At 42.0% G+C, this 16,164-nt stretch overlaps 1 protein-coding gene across 2 annotated transcripts in view; it reads right to left on the reverse strand.

Moving 5' to 3' along the window:
* Window positions 1–8,663, reverse strand: part of LOC126291971 (speckle-type POZ protein-like) — a 182,142-nt gene extending 173,479 nt beyond the window's left edge. For both annotated transcript variants that reach the window (XM_049985726.1, XM_049985725.1), the window contains exon 1: window positions 8,585–8,663. In XM_049985726.1, coding sequence (XP_049841683.1) covers window positions 8,585–8,620 — 36 coding nt within the window. In that variant the 5' untranslated portion in view covers window positions 8,621–8,663. The remainder of the gene's footprint in view (window positions 1–8,584) is intronic.
* Window positions 8,664–16,164: the final 7,501 nt, after the last annotated feature.

Here is a 16,164-nt window from a genome sequence, read left to right on the forward strand (position 1 = left end):
TGCTCCAGTTTGTGACCACAGATGAAACTTGGATGCACTACTGTGTCCCAGACACAAAACAACAGTCAGAGCAGTAGAAAAATGCTGATTCTCTGGCACCAAAGAAAGCAAAGACAATTCCTTCAGCGTAAAGGGTCACGGCATCAGTGTTCTGGGATGCGAAGGGGATTCAGTTTGTAGATTGTCTCCCCACTGGGCAAACAATTACTGGAGAATACTATATAGTCTGCCCATTACGTCGAACGCCGCTGGACCTCTGTTTCTTCCGCTGCAGAATTGTCTCAGTATGACAATCGTAGCCGCTCTCTTTATCTTAAAAAGTCAAAGTCTTAAAAAGCCAGGTCTGAGTCTCCAGGTGCTCAATTGTTCTGACATTCTCACGCAGTTCTCGATGCTATCGCAGGATTATCTGCAGCTGCAGAGATAATAATGAAGCGGTTATTCCCCGTCCATGACGTCAGGATATTTATCGAGAACATGATACCGGCAGCATTAACAAAGGAACAGTCTTCTTAATTTCATATCACAAGCTGTATGCATGATTGTCTATTACTTTTCATTTTTAATTTAGAGGTATTCTATCTTTACAGTCATTCATTATTGACTCCCTGGATCCTAATTAGCCGCTTGCCATTGCTGTGGAAGTTTAAAAATTCCCCGCAAATATCTGTTTAAATAACTCGGAATTCCAACTGAGCAGTCTGTTACACCGATCAGGGCAAACATCAGCAGCTATCTCACAAACAGCAGCATTTAAAATCATGACAAGAGCCAGACTAAACTTAGATGCACCATCAGTAAACAAACACGAAAGACAAAAAAGAATTTTTAGAGCGGAATAAAATTACTATGAAATAAATTTTCTAAGGAGATTAAAAAGACAACTAAAATTCAGAAATTTAAAAATTCCCTTACAGCATACCTCTTAAGTAATTCATACCACAAAGTGTACGATTGATTACGTAACATATGACAGTGAATGGTTAAAAATTAACACTAGTTAATAGTTAATTTTTGTGCATAGTTGTGTTAGCATTCGTCTATGTCTTCTGAGTGCTTCGCTATCTTTGTTAAGCAATGCGTGACTCAACTAATGTGTAACGTAAATATCGAAGGGAAAATGCTGCAAAATTATGGATGTATTTATATACACAATTAATTAGTTTTTTATTTACGGCATCTGAAGACAATTTATTGATTTATCCTAGCAAAATTAGAAGTATCATAATTTCCACATCATTTATATTGTGTTGATAACGATACACATGTTGGAAGAAGACTTACATTTAATATGTAATTGCTACAACACTTAGGATTAACTATAAAGCAAATAGTAGAAAATCCTAGCAGCTGCAGTAGAAATTCACCAGAGTTTTCACTAGTTCCTGATTAGTAGAACAAGAATGATAGAGTACGAATAAGTTATACCTTTGCGGAGTAGCGGCGGAATTCTAAAATTGTTAAAATGAAGTGTAATTTAAGTTCATTTTACTGAATGTGAAGCCTCCCCAGTAAATATCCATTCCAAAGTACAAAAAATAAATTTTTGTTCAATATTACGTAAATTTTAAAACGTAAGTAATTTAGAGACTAATTCAGATTTAATGTCTACTGTGTATGTTGCGTGCAGTTTAACCTACACGCTTTCGTATTCCTTTGGGTATGAATGACATGATACATCTAAGACGTAACTATTTAAGGCATCACGTCGCTGGCTGTTGGGAATCGACCATAATACCAGTTACTATGAATTAAAGCAACAATTGACACACGAGACAACAAGTCGTGTTAATCGGACGTGTGTGATCTGAATTAACTAGCGTTAAAGGTATAAGCCTCCTACATAATGAATGTTATAATGGGCTGTTCAACACTAAAGAAGAAAGGGGAATACGGGAGTGTGCTTGCACGAGATGAGAAAAAATCGAGAAAACAATTATTCTCCCCAAAAACGATAGATGAAGACATTTTAAATACAATGAAACTTTTCGTAAATAAAGCTAACAAATCCCCTTGTAAAAGAATTCTTTATGCCTTCGCAAGTTCAGGTCTCGTGTAAACAGGAAAGTACCTGTTGTGTCAATCTACAATTATTATACACTGAAACGATAAAAAAAATCATAAATGCATGCGTATTCGAATGCAGACATAGACAAACAAGTAGAACACGGCTCTCCGGTCAGCAACGCCTATATAAGACAAGAAGTGTCTGAAGCAGTTGCGTTTCGCTGGGCCCGTCAACACCGACATTGGACTGTTGATGACTGGAAACATATTGCCAGCTCTGTGGAGTCTCTTTTAAAATTGTGTCAAGGAGATGGACGTATACAGTTATGGAGACAACCTTATGAATCCATGGACCCTGAATGTCAGCAGGGGACTGTTCAAGCTGGTGCACGCTATGTAATGGTGTGAGGGATGTGCAGTTGGAATGATATGAGACCCCTGCTGCGTCTAGATACGACTCTGACAGGTGTCACGTACGCAAGCATCCTGTCTGATCGCCTGCATCCATTCATGACGAATGTGCATTCCGACGGACTTGAGCAATTCCAGCAGGACAATGCGACACCCCACACGCCCAGAATTGCTACAGAGTTTAACCACATGACGAACATTATTGAGCATATCTGGGACGCCTTGCAACGTGCTGTTGAGAAGCGATCTCCACTCACTCGTACTCACTGAATTATAGACAGCCCTGCAGGATTCATGATTTCAGTTCCCTCCAGCACTACTTCAGACATCAGTCGAGTCCATGCCGTACTTCTGCATGCTCGCGGGGGCCCTACACGATATTAGGCAGGTGTACCAGTTTCTTTGGCCCTTCATTGTATTATCAGCGACCTTGCAAATGATTCACGATTTTCCATTTCATCTCTTGGTGTTGCTGATTGTCAAGTGACATGGCTAGAAATCTATGAAGATGCTTGTTAATAGTCCCTTATATAGCTCATAAATCGCCAGTAATTGGCGTGGGCTTTAAGTATTGTAAATTGCATTATATATTACTGGGGAATGAGGCAGAATTTGAATATGCTCGTAGCGGATGTAACTTATTTTGGGCTGGCAACAATGACAGAAACCGATGGCAACAATTGACGCGAGAAAAGATTTGTGAGAGGAGAGACAGACGAAGGTCACAGAACACAAGTAGGGAAGGGATGGGGGGAAGAAACAGGTGTGGCTGATTGACATACGGAAAGAGCATAATTGGGGAAAGATCCAAGCATGTAATTTACTGTGTGACAGAGACAAAGTGGCCCTCTGCGTTAATCTTTTAGCGAAAAGTTATTAGGCTGAGAAATGGAAGTGCTTTGGCATTTTCCTAAACACAGCAAACCATTGTTTTATGTATAGGCACAGCTAGGATAATGACGTCTTCTGTTCAGGTTACGAGCAGGTGACAAGCATTTGATATGTTATGCGAGATGTGCACTGAGATGTTTGTGAAGCAGACCAAGTGCAAGGTATCCTGGGGAATTAACTGAGCCTACGAAGCGGTGGTATGGTCAAACAGCTCAATGTTACAGATATACGTGGGACACTGAAAAAGAAATGCAAACTATTTTTGTAAAAATACAGTTTTCATTCTGCATGTGTGAAAGTTTTACAGTGTGTAGATACATCCTTCCCGCTTGTTTTCAAACTTAGTTCAACTTGTTCCCGTGAGTGGCGCCGTCACAGCATTTCTTCGAGATGGCTGCTACACTTGACGATCGTCAGAATCAACGTGCTGTCATAGAATTCCTGTACTGTAAAAACGAGACAATGGGAAACATCCACAAGAGGTTGAAAAAGGTGTATGGAGATGCTGCTGTCGATCGCAGTGCAGTTAGTTGGTGGGCAAGCAGGTCACGTGATGAAAGCGGGCACGACGATATTGAAGATTGTCCTCGCAGCTGCAGGCCTCGTACTGCACACACTCCAGACGATGTGCAGAGAGTTAACGAATTGGTGACTGCCGACAGACGCATCACAGTGAACGAATTGTCACGCTGCGTTGAGATAGTGGAAGGAAGTGCTTGCAGAATACTGAAAGTGTTGGTGTTAAAAAAGGTTTGTGCCAGATGGGTTCCCAGGATGTTGACAAGCAGTTGATATGTTATGCGAGATGTGCACTGAGATGTTTGTGAAGCAGACCAAACGCAAGGCATCCTGCGCTGTGACGACGGGGCGTGAGTCGTGCTTGGGTAGCTCAATTGGTCGAGCACTTGCCCGCGTAGGGCAAAGGTCCCGAGTTCGAGTCTCGGTCCAGCACACAGTTTTAACCTGCCAGGATGTTTCAATCGTTAGGGAATTCAATATTCTGAGATCCACCGTCTCGAGAGTGTGCTGAGGCATTACCTCTCACCACAGACGAAACAGTCGCCGGCCAGCTTCACTTAACGACAGAGAGCAGTGGCGTCTGCGTAGAGTTGTCAGTGGTAACAAAGAAGCAACAATGAGTGAAAGAACCGCAGAACTCTGTGTAGGACTTACGGCGAACCTCTCCGTTAGGGCAGTGCAGCGGAATTTGGCATTAATGGGCTACGGCAGCAGACGACCGACGTGAGTGTCCTTGGTAACAGTATGACATCGCCTACGGAGCCTATCCTGGTCTCGTGACCATATCGGTCGGAGCCTACACGACTGGAAACCCGTGGCGTGGTCAGAGGAGTCCCGATTTCAGAAGCTAAGAGCTGATGGTAAGGTTCGAGTATGGCGCAGACCTCACAAAGTCATGCAGCCACGTTGTCAACAAGGCACTGTGCAAGCTGGTAGTGGTTATGTAGTGGAGGGGGTTGTGTTTACATGGAATGGACTGGGTCTTCGTTATGTTCGGTGGCATTTTTATGGATGACTGTTCGTCATGGCACAATTGTTCGCGATTGGTTCGAAGAACATTCTGAACGATCTGAGAGAACGAGATGGCCACCGAGATCGCCAGACACGAATTCCATTGGATATTTATGGGACATAATTTCGTGCACAAAATCTCGCAGCGGCACTTTCGCAATTATGGACGGCCACAGATGCAGCACGTCTCAGTATTTCTGAGCCCATGGCACGTCGAGCTGCAGCACTACACCGGGCAGAAAGGAGATCCGTCACAACGTTAGGAGGTTGCCAATGACTTTTGACACCTGAGTATAAAATGTTCGTTTGTGTGCGAAATCTTATGGGACTTAACTGCTAAGGTCATCAGTCCTTAAGCTTACACACTACTTAACCTAAATTATCCTAAGGACAAACACACACACCCATGCCCGAGGGAGGAGTCGAACTTACTCAGCGACCAGCCGTTCAGTCCCTGACTGCAGCGCCCCTAGACCGCTCGGCTAATCCAGCGCGGCACCTCAGTCTAAACTCTTGTAACTCTTTACTTCATTTGTGTAATCTACGGGCTCTGGAGTCACCTCACTATATACTCCAGGTTTCATACCTACCATACGCCTGAAGACAGGCGTGCTTATATAAGAGAGAGTTAAGTGAAAACGAGACAGAGGAAAAAAAAACTAAGTCAATTGGAATGAGATTTTTACTCTGCAGCGGAGTGTGCGCTGATATGAAACTTTCTGGCAGATTAAAACTCTGTCCCAGACCGAGACTCGAACTTTTTTTTTGGTAGCCACATATATTTATTTAAATATATTAACAACGATACATTAAAAAAAGACATTTTATTCTATTAACCTATTATATTCCTAGTGTTGGTTAAGATTACCGTTTTTTATAGGTTTTCGTTTTTATGTTTTTTATTTTTCGTTTTTCTCTTATTGTTGTTTCTTAAACCCTTTTACATGGCCATGTGTGTGGTAGACATTGCAGGACAGGCATAAAAGTTTATATTTAGCATCGATGCATTGATTTTGAGTTCATGTTTCTGTTTGTGATGCCACAGGCACATTGTGTATTCTGGTTTGATCTCTTCCTGTAGTTTACACTGTTAGGTGGGACAGTATGAGGGAAACATCACCATGATAGATGGAGCAGAAGCGGAAGAAACTTGCGACCGCCTAGAACCGCTCGGCCACAGCGCGCTGTCTTCTGCCTGTTTATATATCTCTGTATTTGAATACGCATGCCTATATCAGTTTCTTTTCTATAAACATTACACATATGGTGACCATAGGAACTTTAAAATGAGCTACAGATGGTGATTGTGTTGGTGAATCTGATAACTAATGATGCACTGTATCAGACTGAGGAGAGAATGATTGTAGAGGAGACTAACGTTTGACCACAGCTTGCAGGCCCAAAATTAAGCTAAACAGAAGATTCCTTTGAAGAACTGTTTCTAAATAGTCTTAAGATTGAAGATTACAACAACAGCATGTCGTTTCACCGCATAAACAGTCCCATTCCGAACCTACTTCCGATTGGGCTATATCACTGGTTGACATACCTCTGTGAGAATAAAGCTGTAAGATTTTAGACAAAACCAACACCTTCCATGAAAACCCTGACATGGTAAGCAAATCCGGCAGTATGTCACATAGCTCCAAATAAATTCTGACGTTAAATTAACCAAAGTAATACGATCAACGAGTGAGCAAATGGAATACCACAGACTAACACAAGAACGCCTAAATGCACGTCATACCTTCCAACCATGAAACAGACGCAGTTCCAAGGGAAGAAACGAGAACAGAAGCTGAGAGCAGAACCGTGTTAAGCTAGAAGGCCCTACGATAAGGGACGGACACCCACGTCGCAGGCCGACTGCCAAGATCACCCCCAGCCCATGTTAAAAGGTAGAGCCCTCCAGAAGAACAGTATAGATCTTACGATATCACTAAAAGGGCCACACCAACTGCAAGACTTTTTCGCGTCTCTGTTACGTTTCAAACATTAAAAACATTGCCCAACCACGAAAAGTATAACGTTTCTCATTGGATAGACAGAATTTTTGTAGGCGGAGCTTAAGGTTAACATTGAGACCCTCATTGGTCACTTGGAAACACAGCCAGATACATTATTTTTAAACCAACTTCGGCAAATTGTAGTAAGGAGAAGTTAGGAGAGAGTAGCTTCCGAGACAGTGAGGTGAGCGGAGCTGTGCCGCCTGCCGCCCCCTGACGCTGCCTAAACATCGACAAGATAATGAATGCACGCGATACCACATTTTTGAGAGCATAAGGCTTCACTCAGAACTGCAGAAGTCTCATCTGTTACATCCCCTTCTTACTTAATACTAGTGTCGATCGTCAATTAAATCTCATGGTGATCACATTTGCTACTTGAAGTAAAAATCTGAAACGCGATGATTTTTCTGTATTATAATTACTGAGAAGCCATATCAGCCACTGTAATTTACGACAAGTTAGATAAGTAATTAAAGATAATTGAGGGTCACTGTAGACCATTTTGATAGTTTTCTCTTTCATGAAACGTATCTTAAATCTAGATTATAGATTTGATATGGCATACGTCATCCTTCGATCCATTGTAGAACTTGGAAACCCATTCAGGGAATATTCGTTCACATTTTTGTTGAACGCAGTTGGTTTTTATCATCCTGTATTAAAATATTTCCTTTTATCAATAGTGCAATTTATAAACAATGTTTTGTGAGTAGAATAAAATTTCCAATGGTAAACTTAATTGCTTTTTCGACGTTATGTTACCAGCTAACTAAAAATAGGAAAGCCTTGAACCCCTTCCACTAAATTTAGTTAGTATTAAGATTCTTTTACAGGGAGTGCAGGGGAGCTGACGCTGAAATCATTAAGTATTTGATTATATCATCGCTAGTCTCTCTGAACTCTGCTGAACTCTACATGTCATGTGTGGTCTGGCGTCTCCTCACCAGCAACAGGTCCCAGGTTCAAACTAGTCAATTCCCTAAAAAACACGCTCAGAGCGTCGTTGCGGGAAAGTGGTTGGGAGACACGACTGAGAACAAACAGACACCACGCAGAATGTTAGAAAAAGAGCTGACGAGCTACGGAATAGATAAAAAAATTAAAAAGACGTGTGTTTTGTCTAAAACAGTGCATTGTATTCGGAGAAGAAGAGAAAATTGTTAAGGCTTTCGTGGCCACTGGACAAAATGCCTTTTGCCCTATATCTCGGGTTCTTGGACCAAAGTTCGCCTGATGATTTTTTCTGACGCTTTACCAGCACGAGTGGCTGGCATTGTCAACGTTTCACCTACCATTGCTGATAGTGCACTGTCCGGTCCACGCCGGCCGTTGTGGCCGAGCGGTTGTAGGCGCTTCAGTCCGGAACCGCTCCACTGCTATGATCGCAGGTTCATATCCTGCCTCTGGCATGGATGTGTGTGATGTCCTTAGGTTAGTTAGGTTTAAGAAGTTCTAAGTCTAGGGGACTGATGACCTCAGATGTTATGTCCCATAGTGCTCAGAGCCATTTGAACCATCTGACTGTCCGGTCCGCCACCAGCAATGGAGGGTGACGAGCGGCGGGCGAGGAACCCGACACAGAAACCAACAGGCACTTTGTCAAGAAGGAAAACGTTGGTATCTAAAAGGGAGCCGAAACGTTCGTCTGCAGGAAGGTTGTTGCGGTCCTCAGGGCACTCACTGAAGTAATTTAGTCGGCTTGTAGCCTCACACACGATCACAGTGACACAACTTACCGACTGCGCGACTGGAGCTGATTCAGCGCTCGCCATTCTGGATGCGGCCGTTCTCGTCTACTACTGATGCGAAACGTTCACAGCTGATGTCTACCGGCGATCGCCTACGTACGAGGGAAATGACAAACGTTATCAGCTAACCCCTGATAAGACAATAGGTACGGTCGCGTATCTCTGGAGTTTTTTGCTGTGCTGTTTGCGTTACATGTCTTTGCGTCTGAGCAGCTGCTGTATGTGAATTCTGGGAGCAACTACAATCCGATCGGTCGCCATAATGCGAAGTAAGGACATTATGAATGAAGAACACACGACACTTGTGTAATGTCCTACAGTATTTATAAAGTAACTAACAGGCTTTGGTTCAAATGGCTATGAGCACTATGTGACTTAACATCTGACGTCATCAGTCCCCTAGAACTTAGAACTACTTAAACCTAACTAACCTAAGGACATCTCACACATCCATGCCCGAGGCAGGATTCGAACCTGCGACCGTAGTGGTCGCGCGGTTCTTGATTGAGGCGCCTAGAACCGCTCGTCCACCACGGCCGGCTAACAGACTTTGAGCTATACAAATATAAATACCTGTCACTGCGTATTTTGTGAGAAGAAAGATTTTAAACGAGGATCATCCAAAGAAACTCTCAACAGGCTGTCGAAGATGATAGCTATTAATTTTCGTTAAAGTCTGTAATGAGAAAAGCTGTATCGATAAAAATGTTAAGTAGAATCTTTTCAACTTAGATCAAATACAAGCTCTTTATTCATGGCTACCTTATTAGACCCATATTGTTTTATGAAAATTACTGTCACAGTGCTTACTTTCATGTAATGAGATGATCGTGCTCTAGGTTTGTCAAAGAACTCTATTTCCCTTCTTTTTATTTCCCCAAACTCTGATTGTAATTTCACGTTGATTATATGGATGTTCGTGACTGTAAAGAACTATATTCACAGCATCCTTTAAATTTTGACTGCTTATGGGTTTCGTTTTACAGTTATGACTACCTTGTGGGTCCATGAAGTAACCTATATTTCCGCAGATCTGACATTTTGTACGCCTATTTTATGGAATGCTCAACAATGGGATACTCAACAAACAAGTATTGTTGCTGTTGTTGCTGTGGTCTTCAGTTCTGAGGCTGGTTTGATGCAGCTCTCCATGCTACTCTGTCCTGTGCAAGCTTCTTCATCTCCCAGTACTTACTGCAACCTACATCCTTCTGAATCTGCTTAGTGTATTCATCTCTTGGTCTCCCTCTACGATTTTTACCCTCCACGCTGCCCTCCAGTATTAAATTGGTGGTCCCTTGATGCCTCAGAACATGTCCTACCAACCGGTCCCTTCTTCTTGTCAAGTTGTGCCACAAACTCCTCTTTTCCGCAATTTTATTCAATACCTCCTCATTAGTTATGTGATCTACCAATCTAATCTTCAGCATTCTTCTGTCGCACCACATTTCGAAAGCTTCTATTCTCTTCTTGTCCAAACTATTTATCATCCATGTTTCACTTCCATACATGCCAATACGCCATTAGAATACTTTCAGAAACGAACTTCCTGGCACTTAAATCCATACTCGATGTTAACAAATTTCTCTTCTTCAGAAACGTTTTCTTGCCATTTCCAGTCTACATTTTATATCCTCTCTACTTCGACCATCACCAGTTATTTTGCTCCACAAATAGCAAAAATCCTTCACTACTGTAAGTGTCTCATTTCCTAATCTAATTCCCTCAGCATCGCCCGACTTAATTCGACTACATTCCATTATCCTCGTTTTGCTTTTGGTGATGTTCGTCTTATATCCTCCTTTCAAGACACTGTCCATTCTGTTCAACTGCTCTTCCAAGTCCTTTACTGTTTCTGACAGAATTACAATGTCATCGGCGATCCTCACTGCTTTTATTACTTCTCCATGCGTTTTAATACCTACTCCGAACTTTTCTTTTGTTTCCTTTACTGCTTGCTCAGTATACAGATTGGATAACATCGGGGAGAGGCTACAACCCTGTCTCACTCCCTTCTCAACCACTGTTCCCCTTTCATGTCCCTCGACTCTTATAAATAACTAAGTTCTTTAAATTTTGATTCTGTGTGGTTTTGGTTTTGTTTTCAGTATCTTCATGGGTGTACGATATTTTGTGTTGTAATGGTCCTTTCATGTTACCTATATTTCCATCGGATATTAGGTACGCTAGTTTTAATTGTTATCAATTGGTTACTCGGTTGTTACCATCTGGGGGATCTGAAATACTTTGCTGTAACTGTCTTCCTTCCATGCCAGTATTCTATAATAGCTAGTCACTGTCGTAAATTGAAACCGTCATCCGTTAAAACGTGCAAGTTGACATCTCCGCGCCACTTCCAGGGTAAATAACGACGTCACTCAAGCAGTATTTTCACTGGTATTGCCCTATATGAGCAGACCACAATACCTCGCATGCATTTCTAGATGCCTGTGTACTTTGCCAGTCGCGTCGCATCTCGGGATAGCCGCGCGGTCTCAGGCGCCTTGTCACAGTCCGTGCAGCTCCACCACTCGGAGGTTCGAATCCTCCCTCGGGCATGTGTGTGTGTGTGTGTGTGTGTTTCTGTGTGTGTGAGTGTGTGTGTTGTCCTTAGTGTAAGTTAGTTTAAGTTAGATTAAGTAGTGCGTAAGCTTAGGGACCGACGACCTCAGCACTTTAGTCCTATGAGGCCTTACCACAAATTTTTGTGCCGCATCTCTGAAGTCCTCTTGCGATAGCTGGCGCATATCAATACATCAACGCCGTCGCCAAGGGAACCATTGGCATAGCTTAAGTGCCATCTTTTGTGGAATACAATCTACGAATTTTCGAAAAATCTCCACAGATGGCTATCGGTGTACTCACAACCGATTATTATTGGTTATCTCTCTTACATGCTAACGTCCTCGCCGTAGTAGTATCATCGGTTCCCGTCGGATCACGAAAGTTAATCACAGTTTGGGCTTGGCTAGAATTTGGATGTGTGTGTGTGTGTGGGGGGGGGGGGGGGGTTGTTTGGGGAAGGAGACCAGACAGCGAGGTCATCGGTCGGAAGGAAGGAAGTCGGCCGTCCCCTTTGAAAGGAACCATCCCGGCATTTGCCTGGAGCGAATTAGGGAAATCACGGAAAACCTAAATCAGGATGGCCGGACGCGGAATTGAAACGTCGTCCTCCCGAATGCGAGTCCAGTGTCTAACCACTGCACTACCTCGCTCGGTGTATTTGGATTGACTGTGCTCATGTACAGGGTGGTCCACTGATCGTGACAGGGACAAATATCTAACGAAATAAGAATCAAACGAAAAAACTAGAAAGAACGAAACATGTGTAGCTTCAAGGGGGAAACTAGATGGCGCTACAGTTGGCGCGCTAGATGGCACTGCCATAGGTCAAACCGAAATAAGAATCAAACGAAAAAACTACAAAGAACGAAACATGTGTAGCTTCAAGGGGGAAACCAGATGGCGCTATGGTTGGCCCGCTAGATGGCACTGCCATAGGTCAAACGGATAACAACTGCGTTTTTTTTAAAGTACGGACCCTCATTTTTTATTACATATTCGTGTAGTACGTAAAGAAATACGAATATTTTAGTTGGACCACTTTTTTTCGCTTTGCGATAGATGGCGCTGTAATAGTCACAAACATATGGCTCACAATTTTAGACGAACAGTTGGTAACAGATAGGTACGTTTAAAAATTTTATTTCGGTTGTTCCAATGTGATACATGTACCTTTGTGAACTTATCATTTCTGAGGGCGTGCTGTTACAGCGTGATTACCTGTGAATACCGCATTAATGCAATCAATGCTCAAAATGATGTCCGTCAACCTCAATGCATTTGGCAATACGTGTAACGACATTCCTCTCAACAGCGAGCAGTTGACCTTTCATAATGTTCGCACATGCATTGACAATGAGCTGACGCATGTTGTCAGGTGTTGTCGGTGGATCACGATAGCAAATATCCTTCAACTTACCCCACAGAAAGAAATCCGGGGACGTCTGATCCGGTGAATGTGCGGGCCATGCTTTGATGACCAATCCACCTGTCATGAAATATGCTATTCATTACCGCTTCAATCGCATGCGAGGTATGTGCCGGACATCCATCATGTTGGAAGTACATCGCCATTCTGTCATAAAGTGGAGACATCAGTAGAACATTACGTAGGAAATCAGCATACATTGCACTATTTAGATTGCCATCGATAAAATAGGGGCCAATTAGCCTACCTCCCATAATGCCGCATCATACATTATCCCGCCAAGGTCGCTGATGTTCCATTTGTCGCAGCCATCGTGGATTTTCCGTTGTCCAATAGTCCATATTATGCCGGTTTACGTTACCGCTGTTGGTGAATGACGCTTCGTCGCTAAATAGAACGCGTGTAAAAAATCTGTCATCGTCCCGTAATTTCTCTTGTGCCCAGCGGCAGAACTGTACACGACGTTCAAAGTCGGCACCATGCAATTCCTGGTGCTTAGAAATATGGTATGGGTGCAATCGATGTTGTAGCATTATCAACACCGACGTTTTTGAGATTCCCGATTCTCTCGCAATTTGTCTGCTACTGATGTGCTGATTAGTCGCGAGATCAGCTAAAACACCTACTTCGACATCATCTTTTGTTGCAAGTCGTGGTTGACGCTTTACATGTGGCTGGACACTTCCTGTTTCCTTAAATAACGTAACTATCCGGCGAACGGTCCGGACACTTGGATGATGTCGTCCAGGATACCGAGCAGTATACGTAGCACACGCCCGTTTGATCACAATAGCCAAACATCAACACGATATCGACCTTTTCCGCAATTGGTAAACGGTCCATTTTAACACGGGTAATGTATCAAGAAGCAAATACCGTCCGCACTGACGGAATGTTACGTGATACCACTATTACAGCGCCAACTGTCACAAAGCGAAAAAAGTGGTCCAACTAAAATATTCGTATTTCTTTACGTACTACACGAATATGTAATAAAAAATGAGGGTCCCTACTTAAAAAAAACGCAGTTGATATCCGTTTGACCTATGGCAGTGCCATCTAGCGGGCCAACCATAGCGCCATCTGGTTTCCCCCTTGAAGCTACACATGTTTCGCTCTTTGTAGTTTTTTCGTTTGATTCTTATTTCGGTTTGACCTATGGCAGTGCCATCTAGCGGGCCAACCGTAGCGCCATCTGGTTTCCCCTTCAAGATAGACGAGTTGCGTTCTTTGTAGTTTTTTCGTTTGATGCTCATTTAGTGAGATATTTGGCCCAGCCACTATCAATGGACCACCCTGTATATTTCGACGGCTCCACTATATGGTAGTGGATAACAGTTTGTCGTATTAGGTAAAGTTTTAGTTTCGGAAAACTTCATTTCATGATTTCCTCACAAGAGCATGCTCTACTACACTAGATTTTTCTGCTTTCCTTGGTCGGCATAGACTTTAATGTTTTTTTTTTTCAGTCTTAATCGTTTGTTCTCGCTTTTCTCGGCAGTTCCAACGTAGACGTTTCCACAAGTACATGAAATCTTAAAAGGCCCGTACCCACTAGCAAGTAACTTCCGCAAGTAACTGAGGGATTTACGTCAGTACGAAAACTTGCGTAAGCTGACTTCTGCAAGTCACTTCGGCAAGTTAATTTCACTATCTTGCTGCAGGTACTTGCGGAAGTGTATCCACTACAGTTCGCGTTGTGAGGCAGGCGAGTTGTAGATTACAATGTCGTTTGCACAAACCACATCAGCGGCCAGTGTTGTTGTGTTGTTATTGTTAAAGAAAAAGCGTGACGGAAAACGAAAAGTTAAGAAGATTACAAACTTCCTGAGAATGTCTTTTGCAAGTTTTGAACACCTCTTGTCAGTTGTAGAATCAAATATTCGGAAACAGGATACAAATATGCGGCAAGCTATATCACCAAGACATCGTCTTTTAATTACTCTTCGATTTTCAGCCACAGGTAAGAGAATAAAACACGTAAATGTCAAATAAATATTTATTGTCAATAGCCGTATATTTATATTTATTTCACTGAATTACTGGGTTTTTAATTTTTAGGCGATAGTTTTCACTCTTTGATGCACCTTTTCCGAGTACCCACTAGCACAATCTCTCAAGTTCTTACGGACTCCTGTGTGGCTCTGTATGAATGTTTGAAAAGAGAATATTTGAAGGTTAGTATTTTGATATTTCATAACTCACACAAATAATTTGCTTAAACAGAAAATTTACGAAACAGTTACCTTGTGGATGATAAACTTGGTCAGTGTAAGAAATAATAATTACTTTCTCTGATGGTGTGCAGATGAAACTACTTTCACCGGTCAACCAAGAATTAGTTATAGTTTCATCTTCCTCAGATACTTCGAGTATTGCCTTTTGTATTATCCTCCTTAATTTTTTTCGACTTGACATTTGTGTTAATAACCTTTATTCCGATGCCAAATAGTCTCCAAACACTTGATGTTCATCAACAGGTTTGTGCATCGCTTCTATTGCCATGTTTAGAATAGTGTCTGAATTTTCCTCAGTATTTTTTTTCAAAATTTTTCTTTCCTGTGATTTTTCCTGTCTTTTATCTGTCTCACACTTATTATCTTCCCTGGCGTTTTCTGATCTCTAAAATAAACATTGTAATTTAATATTTATCGTCAAAGGGATAAACTTCAGATATAATTTTGTTTTCTCTAATTTTAGGCACTTTGAACAGAAGAAGAATGTTTGCAAATCGCTACTGGTTTTGAGAATACATGGGATTTTCCAAACTGTATTGGCGCTATGTATGGAAAACATATAGTCACACAGGCTCCCAAGAAAGAAAGCAGTGTGTACTTTAATTATAAAGGGAACCACAGTATCGTGCTATTGGCACTGATCGGACCTGATTACAGAGTTATACTTCGATGTGGGCAGTAATAGTAGAGTATCTGATGGTGGAGTTTTTAATAATTGTAGATTGTGAGAATGTCTTGAGTCTAATTCTTTGAATATACCAGTTCCTCGAAATTTACCTGGTAGAACTGTGCAGATACCTTACGTCATTGTTGCTGATGATGCAATTGCTCTAAAAAATTATATTATGAAGCCCTACCCTTTTAGAGGCGAAACGGTGCAAAATCGTGGATTTAACTATCGGCTCTCTGGAGCAAAATATGTGTTTGTAAACTTTTTTGGGCTTATATGCACAAGTTCTCGGGTATTACGAACGTAAATACTTCTAAGCCCGGAGAATTCGAGGCAAATTGTCAAAGCGATTTGTGCTCTTCACAACTTTTTACTCACAGAACGGGGTAGAAATTCCGTTTGTGCCCCACCTGGCACATTTGATTATCAAGATTTACAGACGCAAAGAGAATGGCGCAAAGACATATGGACAGAAACGAGTATACCGCTGGAACCAATAAACATACATAATAGTCCACAGATGGCGAAGGAAGTCAGAAATGAATTTGCAAACAAATTTGTTTCCAAGAAGAGAAAGTAGCCTAGCTACAAACAGATGCCTACAAATTTCAATTGATTTCTGATGAGAGTGTAAACATAAATACTTCTACGGTAAAAGTAATAAATACCA

This window comes from Schistocerca gregaria, chromosome 9 (assembly GCF_023897955.1).
Source record: "Schistocerca gregaria isolate iqSchGreg1 chromosome 9, iqSchGreg1.2, whole genome shotgun sequence".
Lineage (NCBI taxonomy): Eukaryota > Metazoa > Arthropoda > Insecta > Orthoptera > Acrididae > Schistocerca > Schistocerca gregaria.